General features: G+C 47.4%; 1 protein-coding gene across 1 annotated transcript in view; it reads right to left on the bottom strand.

The window, feature by feature from the left end:
- Positions 1-16,508, bottom strand: part of SYNPO2L (synaptopodin 2 like) — a 39,866-nt gene that overhangs the window by 17,719 nt on the left and 5,639 nt on the right. The window contains exons 2-3 of the mRNA XM_075107429.1: positions 6,246-6,397; positions 2,733-3,394 (exon numbers count right to left, since the gene is read on the bottom strand). Coding sequence (XP_074963530.1) covers positions 2,733-3,394; positions 6,246-6,397 — 814 coding nt within the window. The remainder of the gene's footprint in view (positions 1-2,732; positions 3,395-6,245; positions 6,398-16,508) is intronic.

Here is a 16,508-nt window from a genome sequence, read left to right as displayed (position 1 = left end):
AGGTGAGGAACCATCTGGGTAACAGTCCCATCAAATAAAAAAGGAGTTTTTCATATTCTTATGGCGCAGTCGTGGGAGCTATAATGGAGAAGGCTGTGGTAAGGCAAGGAGGGTGTGCTGAGCAGGTGCACTGGGAATGTATTTGGATAGGTAGTGCTCCAAAAGGTGGACATCTGATTAGGTAGGCAGAATGGTCCTTAAATGTCTATTGTGTATATATCAAGCCTCAGGCTCCCATGACTGATCATCCAAGACACTTACTGTGGTTAACTCAGATTTTTAAAACTTGCCTAGCTTCTAAACCATGAACTTGATTTTGCATTCCTGTTTAGCAAAACCCAGGACTCTCCATATCCCAGAGTAGGCTACTGTGCTGTGGGTATTGCTAAGGAAAGGCAGAGAAACAGAGCTTTAAACTCTGATGGCTCCATGGGAGCCTGAAGCAGCTCTAAGAGCGGAACCAATGCATGCCTGGACATCCTTGCCAGGGCTACGTCTTTCTGGCAAGAGATGCGGTGTACCGTGTGCCTCCCATGCCGATAGCCTCTCTGCAGGCAACCTCCTCACAGAGCCAGTGCAGCTCAGCAGTCCCACATCCTCGTGCTCCTTAGTGCTGTTTACCACATAATGAACATCTTCCACCCCTCTTCCTTCCTTGCTTGCTTCCTTTACAGAGTTACTGGCTGCTGATTATGACTTTTGTTTGAACGGCAGCTGTGCTTAGCGTGATCAGTACACAGAGTTTTGACTTCACACTTACTGCCAAGATTCCTAACCCAATAAAAGGCCAAGCTGGCCATGTGAATTGCCATCCATGGCAGAGTAACTCTTATATAAGGACACCCATGGCCAACCATAATCCAGAAGGGGGGTGAGCAGTGGAGGGGTAATAGGAGAATAAAATATTATCTCAGTCTGCAGTGCTTCTGGGAACCCTACTTCTAGCTGTCAATAGAGTTGCATCACCTTCTGCCATGGGATATTATTTTGCCATCAGAAATGCTCTGCATTAAATACATGGCTTTCTTGGAAGCCTTCTGTACTGACGCTGTCCATAGAAATAAGTTTTGATGTAAAGCAATTCCTCATCCACCGCTAGGACTATCAGGTGGCAGGGAGCAGCTGAACATGCCTTTCTCAACATTTGCCTCATGCTTGTACATTATTCAAAGGGGGAAAAAATAGCTTCATCCTCAGGAGGCTAAAATTGCTACTTTCTCTGCTGTCCTAGGGAAAGTGAGTGCTAAAGACTGGGAAGAAATAATGCAAGGCACCAGGTCAGTTGTCCTGCCTCGCAGGGCCTGACATAAGGGACCCAACCAAGTCTGTCCTCTCAACACAGGGCAGAGCAGTAAGATAGTGCCCTGCTTGATGGAAGCAGCCCAGATTTGCAAGTTATCTCTGTAGGGTCCCTTAGGCAGAATAGATAAAGGCTTGTTCAGCCCAAGGAAAAGAGAAAAGAGAGGCTTAACAATTGCATTGCGATGTTATCTGGTCTGGGAAAAAATGTCTAGCATTTGGACCAGAGAATCAGAAGTTAGAATTTCTGTGCTTTATTTCTCCTTCCATCTAGTAACTTTTCTGTGTCTTAGTTTCCCATTCTGTCCCCCATCTAAGTCACTTTCTAAAAACCTGCTTTATTTCGAGGCTCAGAGAAGTGTAAATTAGTCATACTGCACACTGAGGTACTCATATGAAAACAAATTTTTCATTACTTTGGTTTTAATATTATTGGATAGATCACAACTATGAAGTCCAGTAACATCTTATTCTGCCTTCATGTTTGGGTTTGAAATACTCCATGTGTAGCAGAAACCAGGAAAAATATTCACAATTAATGTAGCTTCAGGTTCATCACCACATTTTTTAGTACTTTATTCCACCTGGAGAGGTCTTAACTAGTAGGGGTCCCACTACAAGGAACTGTTTCAAAAGCTGATTAACAGCTCCCACCTGTCCTTGCTGGCAGCCCTCCACTGCCGAAACCTAAGAAGTGATAAATTCTACCAGAATTCACCAGGTGCTGCCAGACATGGACATCCTTGCTGCAGTAAGTGCTTGCAGAGAAAACATGCTCTGAGAGTCGATGTAGACAAGCCCCTCCCTGAGCCTGACAAGGTGAAGGAAATAAATGAGGTACTGACAACACGCTTCTAGGGCAATGCTGACTGAAAATTATCTCTATGTGGTCCTTAATCATGTGTAACACTAAATACCTTTGTGCCCATGGAAGCTGAGCTGACAGGGGGCTCCTTGGGAGCCCCTTGGATTAAGCGCCCTGTCCTTGGACACACAGATAGCTAAGGAGCAAACTGAGCTGCTGTGAGATCTCTGAAAGGCCAGGCCTGGGAAATTTAATCCCCAAATTCTTTCCTGACACCGTAATTTCCCTGAGTCTTCTTCAGCCCAAAGTGTTAAAGAAACTAATGACCTCCACCCTGTTTCCAGCACATACAGATGCTAGAGCATAACTGGTGTGTGGCTGCAGCTTCTATGAGTGACTCCCAGATCCTGGACCCCTCTCTGATCTGTTGTTTGGGACATTTTGGGTGAAGTAGGGTCCAGTGCCAAAGCTGCAATAGGAAACCCCTGTCCCTGCAGGTCTGACTTGACTCTGCTTCTTCCCAAGCTAGAGGACCTAATGCACTTGACATCTGCAGGAATGAGGCTTCTGAAAGGAGATCCAGCATAGGAAGAGGACATGGGTGAGTGGCAGGGCGCAGAGGACTTACTGGCCTGCTTGGCTTTCTCCGCATACGTGGTGGTTAGGTCTTCATCAACCGGGTGCTCCACTGGCCCCACCATGGGGATGAGATGGCGTTCGGCTCGGATAGCCTTGGTGGCATGGGGCAGGAGCATCACCTCTGGAGAAGGCTCTCGTCCCTCTATCGACGGTGGCTGCAACTGTCCCTCGCTTTCTGAGATTGGAGTGTCTGTGCGGCTGCCAGGTGGGCAGGCAATCTCCCTCTTGGCCACCCCGACAGAGCTGGCCGTCTCAGGTTCCCCCTGCACAGCAGCCTCCGGCATGCTCTCGTAGCCGCTCTGTTCAGACAGGGACACCTCATCCTGAGGTGCATCTGCCTTGCTGTTAGTGCTGTCAGGCGGGGAGCGTGGGGTTTTTTTGCGAGCCCGTCGGTGCTTCTCCTGGGCCACATTGTCAGCATCACTGTCCGTCTCACCATAGTAAGCCTCACTGTCTGGTGGTGATGTGAGGCTCTCCAGGTGCCTCTGCAACCTCTGTGGCTGCGAGGGCTGTGCGGTGACCAGGGCTCTTGCTGGTTCAGGGCTCAGTAGCTGTGCTGGGGGGCTGAGCGGGGATGGCGGGGAGAGCACTCGTTGCCCTGGAGAAGGGCAGTGCTGGAGCCATGGGCCAGTCTGGTCCCCACCAACTATCCTGTGAGGAGAAGGAAAAGCAGTGAGCGAGGTCTGGTCGGTGGGGCCGAGCTGGCAAGAAACTCCCATATATGAGAGAGGAGTAAGGATTGAGCTGGTGTTTCAGGTGTCTTTCAGGCGGTACAGACACCTGAAGTGCAGACACCAAGGGTAGACTCATCTCAGACATCAGCTACATCCTGATTTTGTGCTTCATGACTCTTCAAAAGCCAGGTGTTAAATACTTGAAAATCAGAATGCCCTAAGAGCGTAAAAATCTACCAAGACAGCTTAATCAGCTCCCCAGGCATTTCTCCTGGGGAGGTGAATTCCTGCGTAGCAAACATTCCCCAGGACAGCAGAACATGCTCATACAGTCTGCTGCTTGCCTGGGGCTGGGTGGTGCCTCAGGCACCACACTGCACTCCAGCTGTTCCTGAAGCTGGGACTGCACCATGGAGCTGTGTCAGCTCTATGGAACTCAGCATCCCCCAAACTGCTTTGGTTCAGAGAGGGCTCCGAACAAGGAAGTTGGTGCTGTTTGTTTGCCATGACCTGTACGTGGGAGTAAATAGCAAATACTTGAAGAAATTTGAAGTTAAAGGAATACTTGAAGAAATTAAGAAACTTGAAGAATACTTGGAGAAAAAACCCCAAGTGTTTTTTGGGGGTAGGACTCTGCTGTCCTGTGGTAGGAGTCCATCCTGATCTGTGTGGCCTGCTTTCTGTGGGACTGCTTTGCAAGCTAGCTACCACTGCCTGGGTTTTGATGACTGTACTGCAGTCATGCAAGTCAGCCCAATCCATGGTGGCATTTGCCTTTGGCTTAGACATAGGAACTTCTAGCCTGTAAGGATGGATGGAAGGATCTAGCCAGCTGGAAGGATGACTAGAGTAGGGGAAGGGTAGACTGGGGCAGTTAGCCTGATTGCTGACTGCCAGAGGGAGAGAGAACTGGCTATGCAGATGGGAAAAGAGCCAGCTCTTCTCTCCCTCTCCTTAAGAGTGAGTCTTGAGTCCAAACCATACAGATGGGGCAGGGAACTTCTTCCTTCCATTGCCAGAGTCACCAGGGCTTGTTAGAGTTATGAAGGAGTCCTAAGTATTTGCCTTCTGAGCATGCATACTGGAAAGCCAGGCAGACAGCATTGCCTCTGTAAAAAAGTATGGAATTCATTACTTCAATACGATTTCTGAACTGTGAAAAATTTATACTCATGTCAAATGCAAACCTTTGTGGAAGCTAAAGGTGGGGCAATTTATCTAACAGCTTATTTTTTAATAATATTTGCTATTATGAACTCTCACTGGGGAGCAAACACAAAGCTTCACAGGCGAAATAGAGCAGTCCTTCCTCTTTAAACACTCAGCCAGATAACTGAAAAGCATTACAGCTTGTAAGTCAGATTCTCTCGTTCTGCACTGTCAGGTCACAATCTCTCTCCCTCCCTCTCTTTCTCTTCACACACATCCCACACTTACAAACATATACATATGACCTTGCATATTCCAGAGCAATCCAGCTACCTCTCCTTTCTGAACAAGAGTGACTGGTATTTTCTCTGGGAACATAAATATGAAGTGAGAATAGAGACGTGATCAGAAAACAGTACTTGACGCGTCGTCCACTACCCCAAGATGAAGCCAACTTGTTACATTATTTCCAAGCCATCTGATGTTGACTCCCAGAGGGCTGTAAGAAGCCTGTCTTTGTCACTTTGCTAATTCAAAGGGTGCTGATTTTGGCTCATTGGAATTTGACCAGGCACCTGTTGGCTGCAGATGGGCTCCAATGGGGTGAGATAAGGCCTTGGCAAAGGACCAGGAGCTATTCCGGACACCTCGTGCAGGGCTCACTCATCCCACTTAATTAAAGCTAGGGTATGGGGTGAGCACATCAGAAGGCACCGGCACTTTCCCTGAAGCCAAGGGGAAGATCCTACATGCTCAGGCTTTCCTTCTCTGAGCACTGCCCATTTCTGCCCCCACTTTACAGATGGCAGCAATCAGCATGGCTGTCCCTCCCCACTGCTCACAGTGCAGTGTCTTTTCAGGGTTTTAAAAATTACGTCTCCCAGCCCCCTTCATGAGAGCCTTATTTCCTGAGGGTGACTTCTGTTTTGGCAGTAGTGTGGACTAGCTGGGACCTCACAGAGCTTTGCTGCCTTTGTCTTTACACAATTAATTTATAGCTTGGGCCTCATCCAGCATGCACTGAGGCACTGGGTTAGCTTTAGCACAGGTAGAACCAGGGATGTTACTGGAACCATTTTTGCGCTTAAATTTGAGCCTGGTCTCCAGTATTCTGCTGGACTAGAGACTTTGCTAGAGCTAATTCTTCCTGCAAAAAGGGACTCAGCTAACACCTCTGTGGAAGTCAGTTCACACCCTATCAGACTGCAATGGCCTGCTGTAGTAAATACTCAGGTAAGCTTGTCTTGGCTCAATTATCCATTGTGTAGTCAAATCCAGTTCTACAGAACAGTTATTTACCCGGGATGAGCTGGAGTCTCTGTTAATTGCTGAGATGACCTGCCCTATGGCATTTGCTTGGAGCCTAAATTGCTCATTCTTTGTGGCATAGCCCTCAGACTGCAAACATTCCTCTCCATCCTGAGGGGCAGGGGCAGAGAGTTCTGGGCCCCAGTTCAGCCACAGGGCCAGGCACTCTGGAGGGCAGCACACAGACAGTGCAAAACTTTTGGATGGCCACACATTAGCCATGGGGAAGTCCTCCTAGTACACCTCACAGTATGGAGAAACCAAAGGCTTCCTGCCTGCCTTCCTTCTGCTAGGTGTGGATAGCTGCTGCGCTGGATGGAGCTGCCCTGCTGCCTGCATTGTCACAGCACCAATGCTTGGGAGCAGGTTACCTTTTCACATGAATGCTCAGCATGCCATTGGAGGAGTCAATGATCTTCATGGCAGTAGCATGGGAGAGGCCAGCACATGACTTCCCGTTGATAGATATTAGCACATCATTTTCCCACAGGCCTCCACGGCATGCTTTGCTTCTCTTTCGGATCTGGAAAAGCAGAAGAGAGAGGATTGGGATGAAGGGAAGAACAGCAACTCTTTAGTTCAGTTGCTTGCCTCCTGTTGGCCCTTCTATTCCTCTGTCCCTGACAGAATAAAATAAAGCCTAAGAATACTGTGCTGCCAAGAAAGAGGACCAGTCCTCTTGCATGAGCCCTGGCTGTGCCTTTTGGTCTTTGTATTCCTGTTAATTCCAAGAGTCATTCTGCTGAGCATAGGCCTGACCTGATGACTGACACAATTTGAGTCCATCAGTGCAGATGAAAGACTCGAACACCTACAGGCTCTTCTCCTCTTGCTCCCTATCTCCTAAGTTGCTTAGGGAGTCTGTGCTTCAGAGAGGGAACAGGAACTCTTTCCAGACTATCCCTGCACATGGCTGTGTGTCCTTCTGTACTCCCCTACAATGTTGGTATGATCCCTGACACACAGAGACCCTCCCTGCAGGTACCATGCTTGGGGAGGCTGACATCAGGAAGAGATGGTGGCTCTGAGGCACTTCCTGCTGTCAAGCATTCCTGCTCTATTGGCTTTGGCCAGTATATTTCTGGACAACTGCATCAGGACATATGGTGTCCTCTTACATGAGTGTAAATGTGGGAGCAAATCTTTAGCCTTAACAGAAGCTGTGCAGGATATGCATTGCTGTATCTGAAAATGGAGTCTGGCCCATCTTACGCCAAGTGTTTCCTCTCCCTTTTGTTCCACCATCCATCAGTCAAACTTCTTACTGAAACCCCCAACCCAGCCTAGCCTTCTGTTAGGGCAAGCAAACAAATGAAATGCCCACTCAGCCCAAAACCACAGACCTCTCCCGTATAGGCAACCAATGGGATAGTCTTGCAGGACAGCTTGCACCCATAATGCACTCATTTTGCACGTAAAAGAATAGCTGGGCAAAACCACTGGGTCAGGGTGAATCATGCCCAAGGTAGTAATACACTGGATTTGTAGATGCTTCTAGAATATTTATTCAGATCTTGCAGTTAAGTGAGAGACAAATAAGTGCACAGCTGTGTAACAGAGGGTGCAGTGAATAAACCACAGCAGATCCCTGCAGAGAGGTAATGCACAGCAGGACAGCCTTGCTGCTCAAGCAACAAGACTCAGCTATAAAATCACACGAGCTACTTTGCCTGCACTCCCGTGGCAGCCCTGGGGAAGAGAAGTGGATGTGAGAGGATTGCTGCCTTGTCATTGCTTTTGCAGGGGCAGGAGGGGGGCAGGAGGGGAGCAGGAGAGAGCTGAAGCCCTGAGGAGGTCCAGTGGTATGGCTGGCTGGTCTCAGGGCCCAGGCCCTCTGCACCTGTGGGGTGTGTGCACATGCCCAGGGCTGAGCCCTGCTGACTTGTGGTAGCAGGCAAGAGGAGCTCTCCTCCCAGGTCAGCCTGTCAGCAGGACTGAGAGGAGTTGGGGAAGAAGGTGGAAAGAGGAGGGCTATGCTCTGAGTTGTTTGTGCGTTCACTGTCACTTTATCACTCTGCAGCCTCCCCAGCTTGACCCCAGATTTTGCGTACATGCTTAAAATAGGGACTGGCTCATCCCAGTTGACACATCCATCAGCCTCTGTCATCTTAGCCCTTTATCTCCCTTCTTGTTAATATGAGCCTGGAATGAGAACATGTGCGTCTGTAATGAACTACTGCTGAAGAACCACTTTTCTGCTGTTACAGTATAAATGCTGCTTCTTGGTACTTCCTCAAGGTGCAACTGTTAACTAAGAAGAGATAGCAGATATGTTTCCCAGTGCTGCCTACTGACAGCAGCTAATGCAGAGAGTTAGGAAGCTGAAGAGAGGTTAGAAGGAGGGTCCCTTTCTCATATTCCGTAAAAGGCCAACTGCTGCTCCATGACCGAGTGCTTAGTGCTCAGCACTGGATGGGAACACACTTGCTGAGTATCTCGCCCAATTATGGAGCAAGCGGACTGGGGATTAAAGGCTGTCAGCAGGTGCTCAGAGCATTCCTCACATCCCATTATACTCCTCCATGCTCACTAAAACCAACTGGATGTGGGCTGGTGACCACCCAGAACAGAGCCAGTAAGCTTCCTGCAATCATCTAGTCCCACAGGACTGCAGGACTTTGCAAGGAAGTGTTTGGGATTCCCAGGCTGGGAGGGTCAGGCTGTGCTCACAACACTGCCGGCTGCTGCTTCAGGCACCTTTAGATCAGAGCAGGCTGATGGGACACAACCTGCCCCATGTGGGCTGAGCAACATGAGCAGACAATGCATTTCATTTGTGGTTAGTAAAGATGCTGGCTCTGGCTTGGTCTGTGCTCAGATTTTACCAGGATGGCAGAGGCCCATGCACTGAAACAACTATAGTTACTTCAGTGCTGTTGCAGGAGCCTGAAAACTAGCTCTACAGTCCAGGAGGGGACTTCTCCCTGTCTCTATTCCTCCTTGGGAAAACAGGACCAGTGCAGGAAGAGACCTACATGGTCGTAAAATAGCACATAAATGTTCCTGGCTGTCAGTCTCCCACAGGTTTACACATCCCTTCCTGGAAGTTTATGAATCTGCTTCCCAGGGGCAGAGGGAAACAAGCTACCCACAGCCTCAATTTAATGACAACCCCCTACCCCAGTCCATTTGCCAGGGAGGAAAGCAAAGGGGTTAAAGGCAGAAGAGGGTTGTGCAGGGAGAGAAGGAAGAAAGGACAGGACTTAATCCACAACCATGTCAGCAGAGTGCAGTGTGCCAGAGGCTGGAGAGCCTCTGGACAGAGATCAGCACAAGCCTGCCTATTATTACATGACTGCCAGCATGGCGCTGTAGAGACCTTCAACAGCAACCCATATCCTGCATGTCTTGCTCACAGCAGGATCAGCACTGAGCCTTTGAGGCCCCAGCCAGGGTGGCTGCCCAGCCCAAAGGCCAGGCTCACTGCCCACCCTGAAGGTCAGGCTGCCCTCAGGCTCAGCTACTTGCTCCCCATGTCCAAAAGATGCCCTCTGCTGGGCACCGAGAGCCACATGAAGCATCACTAATGGAGCTTCTGCTCAGGCTGCAGTCAGGCTGGAAAGTCTCACCCAGCAGCTGTTCTGAAGAGATGGGAAAGGATGGGAAAAGCGGTATTTCAAAGAGATATCCTCTCTGCTTCCTGTAGCAGATCCCTGGAGAGCTTTCTTGGGTGAGTGAAAGGCAGAGGGACTCTGACAAGTGGTCAGTGGTAGCCCCAGACCTGGCCCTGGGGGACTGTCTGACCTCCTAGCACATACTGAAAGGATTGGTCTCTCCTTTTGGTGGGGGGAACCCCATAAATTCTCTGAGCCTCTTTAACTGTCTGTTACTCTTACCACTCTGTGCCTCAGTGGACGCATTCCCCCATGACACATCTTGGCCACATACATGGGAGGAATGTCCTGGTTAGATTTCAGCTGGGTTTAGGGAATCCCAATTTCAGGGTCTTACTGATTTATGCTACTAGAAATACAAATCAGTGTGGAAAACCGGAACTATAAAGGAATGAAACACATTTACTCAGAAGATTGTCTATCTCGCTGCCCTCTCAGCAGCACTTCTGTTGTAACAAAACAGCTCTTGTCAGAGAGGTTTGGGTGTCTGCAGCACCTAGGTACATACATATATGTGCATGTTTTCTTCCATCATTTTGCCCTCTTCCTTTCATTGATCATTATTGAATCGGACTGGAGGGAAAGGACAGAAGCAGCTGAGGGTAAAAAAGCAAAAGGATGAAGGTAACAAATGAGGAGGAAAGGAAGAAGAAAAGGTTTTTAAGGGAAAGCTGGTGCTAGGAGAGGCCAGGAAGGCCAGGGCTAGGATCAGGCTTTAACACAAGTTTCCTTGTACAGCCCTGGGGAGACAAAAGGACATGCTGATTATTGGACATGTCTCAGGGGAATTTGGCCTAGCTTTCGGGAACAGAATGCAAGAGAGGAGGGGGTCAGATGCAACTTGGCAGCATCTGTCCTTCAGTAGGGACTATATTTAGATAGTGGTATGTTGGGGGGTGAACACACGCTGGGATGATAAGAATAGAGTAATCCTGATAGTAACTCAGTGGCTTCACATCTTGCCTGAGTTCAGCCCAGGGAACCTGTCTTGAAATTTTGCAACCACCCTGCATGCTGGCCAGCACTGCTTCTTCATAACACAGGAAATATGCAGTGGATAATCAGAAGTGGTTTGCAGCGCTTCAGGAATAAGCTGTGACAGGTTCAGGCCACCTTCCCCCTTGCTTACCCAAGGCACCTCCCACTTCCTCTCATTGGGAGAGCTCAATCTATACGTTAAGAAAACAAATTACATTATCAGTCTTCCCCTAATCTCCTAAAATCTTTCTGGCAGCAACCTAGCAAACTCAGGTCAAGTCAGAGCTGCATATTGAGTACAAGTCATCTTCCCATCCAATGCCCCTTCCACACCCTGATTTTTATCTCTCATCACACAGCTGCCTCCCTTCCCTCAGCAGCTACAATGCCATGGGGTCCAACACTCCATGGCAATCTGGCAGTGTTTAAATTACATTCCCAGCCTTATGTGAAATATAGTTCTGTCACAGAGTTCCCATGGAGAGGTAAGAACTGCCTTGTTGTAGTGTAAAGCATTACCAAAAGGGAATGAATTCAGGCAGGAGCCAACCAGCATTTGGGTCTGCTCCTCCCTGAACTTCCTGCTCAACTGAACTACAAACACAGTAGTTGCTAGATGCAAGAGCAGAAACTGTACTGTGTACAGTTCTGGTCCCCTCTATAGAAAAAGGATGTGGACAGTCTGGAAGGGGTCCAGAGAAGGGCCACCAAGGTGATCAAAGGACTGGGAAGCTGCCATACGAGGACAGGCTGGGAGAGCTGGGTTTGTTCAGCCTTGAGAAAAGGAGGCTCAGAGGGGATCTCATCACCACGTACCAGTACTTAGGGGGCAGCTACAAAGAAGATGGAGACTCCCTTTTTACACGGAATCCCATGGAGAGGACAAGGGGGAATGGACACAAGTTGCTCCTGGGGAGATTCCGATTGGACACGAGAGGGAAGTTTTTCACAGTGAGGACAGTCACCATTGGAATAATCTCCCCAGGGAAGTGTTTGACTCAGGCACGTTGGACACCTTCAAGAGTCGTCTGGACAGGGTGCTGGGCCATCTTGTCTAGACTGTGCTCTTCCCAGAAAGGTTGGACTAGATGACCCCTGAGGTCCCTTCCAACCTGGGATTCTGTGATTCTGTGAAATAAACACCCTCTACCTCTTCTTCTTTCTGAACATCTGTGTTGATATAATTTTGGTTACTGGAATGGTTTGTTTTTCCTCCAAGGCCAGGCCAGGGCCTAATCTTTACTTGTGCAAGGAAGGATACCTCTGTGGCTAAAGCACTAGAGTGGGATTCAGGAGACCTGGGTGATTTTTTTGTGTCACCTTGGAGAAGACACTCAGACTGTGAGCAATAAATGACAAGAGCCTGGAAATCTGGAAGTGTTTCAACAGTCTTTTGCTCTGGCTCTTAGATTTTCTTCGTCTCATCTGCCCACCTGAACACAGAGATCCAATAAGATTCTTTTACCTGCATTGTCTGTTAAGTATGTGAATAACATCACATCATGGCAATGCCATATTTTTATTGGAAGCTATTTTACAGTAGAATATTTAACCCATTATAATAACACTAACCATTACAATTACACTTCTCTATTTAGTTCCAATAAATTCCTGATGAAACACCAGAGGTGACACTGGATGATAGGCCTCTTGGTAAAGCAGGTCCAGTGTTTCTGCAGACCTACTTCACAGGTCATCCACAGTGAAGCTTAATGAGGGAGTCTTTACATAGAGAAAGAAGGGAGAGAACACACACTTTCTGGGATGAACACAGCAAAGGAGAAGGTATCTTGAGTAGCAGGACAGACTTGGGTGGCTTCTGGACAAGGGATTTAGAGATGAAACTTAGTGGCAGAAGATGCTGGTGCTGGCCAATCGATTAAGTGCATACACTGTAATATGTTACCGCCTATGAGTGTACTGGTGAGGAGGATATTGCTATCTCAATGTGGGAAAGAGAGAACAACTTTTTTTGGTGCACTAGACTTAATTCTGATTTGTACCGGGGGGTACAGGCTGATAAAAAACCAACGCAAACAATCCAGGGTTGTTAGTTTTCCCTCTCTGTTGAAACCAAGTGCCTTAAAAAGAGCATTTTGTCATGATAATACAAGGGGGGTTAGGGAAAAACAACTCCAAACAATCCACCTTCTTTGCCTAAGGAAAAAGTTAGGCACAGGGATCATTGCTGGGAACAAGTATCTAGCCAGAGTTGACTGCAGGTAGGTAAGAAGAGGCTTTATCTCCATGGCCTTTTCTTACTCGGTGGAACATTGTCTGAAAAGCAAGGGAAGTGTAATACCAATGAAAGGAATAATGTTACATGCACTAGAATAGATACTAAAAGTACCTGATAAGCATTTTATTTTCAGCAGAGTAAACAGCAGGATATCAAGGGCTTTTTATGTGAAGCAAGGATCCAGAAGGAACAGATAAGTTTATCAAAAAGCAAGAGTCCCAGTGCCCACATTTAGCTGCTGGGACAAAAGGAATTGAATGTTCAGAAGAAACATGCTTACACATGTCCCGTGTAGGTCCTTTTCTAGAGGCTCCGCCTTGTTCCTTTTGACATAAAAGATTTTAGGATCAAAATCTAAGGGAATTAGAGCTCAACCAAATCCAGCCACCAAAATGTCTCTTTAAAGGGACAGGCACTGGACTGGCACAGAAGGAGTGAGAAAGCCGTAAACACAGGGCAGAGTCATCCAGAGACATGGCTTCAGTCTTCCAGAACGAGGTGTTCTCAACCTTAGCACTACATGCTATTATTGTGCTCTAAAGGGCAGCGAGGATATGCAAGCTCTGAACAAAACCCTTACTCAGAACAGAGGACTCTTTTCAGCTGCTACCAACTGTTGAACAGCAGCAGTCTTAAGTATAATATGCCTCCACAGTATTTATGCTGAGGGAAGGCAAACTAGAAGATATACCTACTATTATTTTGATAGAATGAAGATACGATCCAAGACAAAAAAACACGTTTGCAAAAAGTTATTGTACACAGCATTAATCATATTTGCAAGTGTGGATTACTGTAGCAAAACACAGCACTCATTAACCCTAAGAGAGCCTCTCAGCAATGGTCTGAGGAGGACCATTGTTCAGCAGCAGCAAGGTTAGGATCAGCCACAGGTACAGATTAGACAAATACCCCGTTCACCTGAATGATTCCAAGGGAACTTGGGTACAGAGACCTTTCTGTACCTTGCAGCATCTTTGTAAGCATCTTGTAGGTATGAACATAAAGAAAAAAAAAACACAACAGGCTCAGCCTTCATAGAGGTATTCAGTAGTTCTAGCAAGTAGCAGGCTGAGTAATGCCAGTGAATGAACGTGGGCTCTGGACTGCAATTGCCTGTAGCAAACTGTTGAAATGTTCCTTAGCACATCTTTGGCTCAGAGCTGTTAATGCTGCCCAGAACAACTCCCAGGCACGGTTTGGGAGCTAGAACAGGCCATTCCCAGAGCCATTGCCTGTGGACAGCTTGCATGCAGCCATCTTGTTTGGGAGAATAGAAGAGGTTAATTGCTGGGCTTCGTTCCATTCTGTAGCAGCTGGCATGAGTGCCAGAGAGTGGTCCCAGGTACGTTTAATGCACCAGGTATAGATGTAGCTTGCGTGGTTTCACCACAACTGCTGATAGTCTTCTGTCAAGAGATTCCTCCAGGATGCCTGCCTGCTAATGGGCAAATAGGATGTAACGACAAAACTACCTAGACTCTTCCACTTTGCAAGGAGGAAAGGGAAAACTGTTCTAGCAGTGTCCTTCAAACAGAAGTCTTGGACAACTTGTGGAAGCAAAAAGCATGGGGCAGCACAGCTGTGGTCACACAGCAGAGGAGAAACCATTCAGGACAGTAATGTGTAAAAGACCAGGAGCAACCGACATCACACTTCTTCATAGGCATGACTGCCTCATGTCCTTTGGAGGGAAGGTAGGAAGTGAAAAAAAGAATAAACAAAGAGTGAGATGGCTTGGGAAACGAGAAAGGAAAAGTTTAACAAACGGTTAAAGATCACCTGAGAGTAAACATAGAGTATAAATCAAGATTCGAGTAGTTAGAGGGAATGGTATAACCACTGATTCAGACCATCCAAACAGTCTGCTCTCTGTACTTGTTTTGAGAGGGAGTTCCTGTATAAGGCTATTCCCCTTGCAGGTAGCTCCAAGCTGCAGTGATGCACAAGGAATCATGAACCAGATCATTAACTGATACAATCGGTAATGGTGATTTGCAACTGTGATAATATGGCTTTCTGTTTAGGCCACCGTCTTATCATTGTCCTGGAGGTCCTATCCCCCCATCTCTGCTGAGAAGGAAGGGCAGAGCTCCTCTTCCAAGCTCTGTGCCTTGCTCATCACTCTCCCAGTGCTGTGCAGAGCTTGCAGCGTCTTGGCTGGACAGCAGCCCTGGAGCCCCCCCACATTCTCCTGGCATGTAGTGACTGCCAGGCCCAGCTGCTCCTTGGAAAGTTCCACCGGCACTGCAGCCTGTGCTCCCTTGCTGGCAGCCAAGGGTGGCACCTCCCTAAGTGCCAACAGGCCATAAAACATATCCAGGATCACTCCCAAAGCTGTTTGAGGCACTCCTTTCACAGCACTGGCAGACATATTTGGCCCTCCAAAATGAGCATTAGTGACTGCTATTGACCAGGCTGCCAGCAGTGCTTTTTAAGGTGTGGCAGTAAACATTTGTGAAAACAGATAAAGAACAGCCTGCCCACTGAAAGGGGGAGAGAAAGAGAAGGTGCTTGCAAATCTGGAAGCTATCAGAACTATTTGGGTTAGAGCTAGCATCTCCAGCAGGAATAGTGTCACATGAGCGAAGGTGAATGGGACAGAGCAGCCAGGCCGTGGGTCACAGGGACTAGCAGCACAGCATACAGGGAGCGAGGATATCTGGCAGAGGAGACAGGAGAAAGAGTGAACTGGCAGCAGAGAAACATGCAGGAGAGAGTGGAGATACGTGAGAAAGAGGCAAAAAGCAGGTTGTGATGAACTGCTCTTGAACGACAAAACAATTCTTGGTTTTAGAAGCTATACAATCCTGTGTCGCTGCTCCTGTGAAGAATTCACTCCATTGCTGCAGAGCATTTGTACAGAACAGGGAACTGAAAGAAGCCTTTTGAGTTATCAGGGCCAATCCTCTGTTGTTTCAGATGCCATATTGCTTACTCCAGTTCATAAACTGATTGCAAAAGGTTTTCAGTTCTTTTTCCAGATCGGAAAGTTGTTGCTGAACCTCCCTGTTTAGTTGTTTTCTGCACATTTGATTGATGACATGCTGTCCTGTATTTGAACAGTGCTGCTGGTATTTGCCCAACACCTATTTGTAGACAGCGATTGTATCTTTCAACCTTTTGCTAGGAGAAAGAAGCCTTCTCTCCTCCCCTCATTTTCTAAAGCTGGTCTACATTAAATTACTTTTGCTTGAAAGTGGCTGGCTCCATAGATATGATGAATAGAAGTGAATTCCCACTTGTTCATTAGACAGTAACATCAGTACCTTCCTATCTCAGTTAGATGTGGCTACCCGAGGCTCATTTATTTATGTTTGCCTTTTTTTTTTTTCAGAGACGCATCATTTTGCTGGCTCATTAGCCACTTGTGATGCACTAATATGCCCAGGTCTTTCTCTTCTACTATCAGTACCAGCTGGAAAGTCTCCAATTTCCACTTATTTCTTCAGTATTATTCATGCACCAGACTATGCTGGAGGTAAAAGTGTCTTCCTTGGTTTGTATAGTAAGTAACTGGGCTTCCCTCTCCTGGAATAAATCTTATTCTGTAGCAGGAATTCTAAAGGCAGCTTTGCATGCACTTGCACCATCTTAAAGCTGCCCTGTTCATCTTTGTAAAAAATATTACCCTAATATAGTTCCATGTTATGTTTCTACTTGGGTTGATTATGGACTTCATGCTTATGTCTTATCTTATGACTCTTCTCAGACTAGCTATTTTACATTTTGTTAAGTTTCAAGTGCATTTGATGCAGATATCCTTATTGCAAAGAAATCCTCCAGGAACTTGATGGTATTGT

This window comes from Phalacrocorax aristotelis, chromosome 12 (assembly GCF_949628215.1).
Source record: "Phalacrocorax aristotelis chromosome 12, bGulAri2.1, whole genome shotgun sequence".
Classification (NCBI taxonomy): Eukaryota; Metazoa; Chordata; class Aves; order Suliformes; family Phalacrocoracidae; genus Phalacrocorax; species Phalacrocorax aristotelis.
Note: the sequence above shows the minus strand (reverse complement) of the source record. Positions and strands in the feature narration are given on the sequence as shown.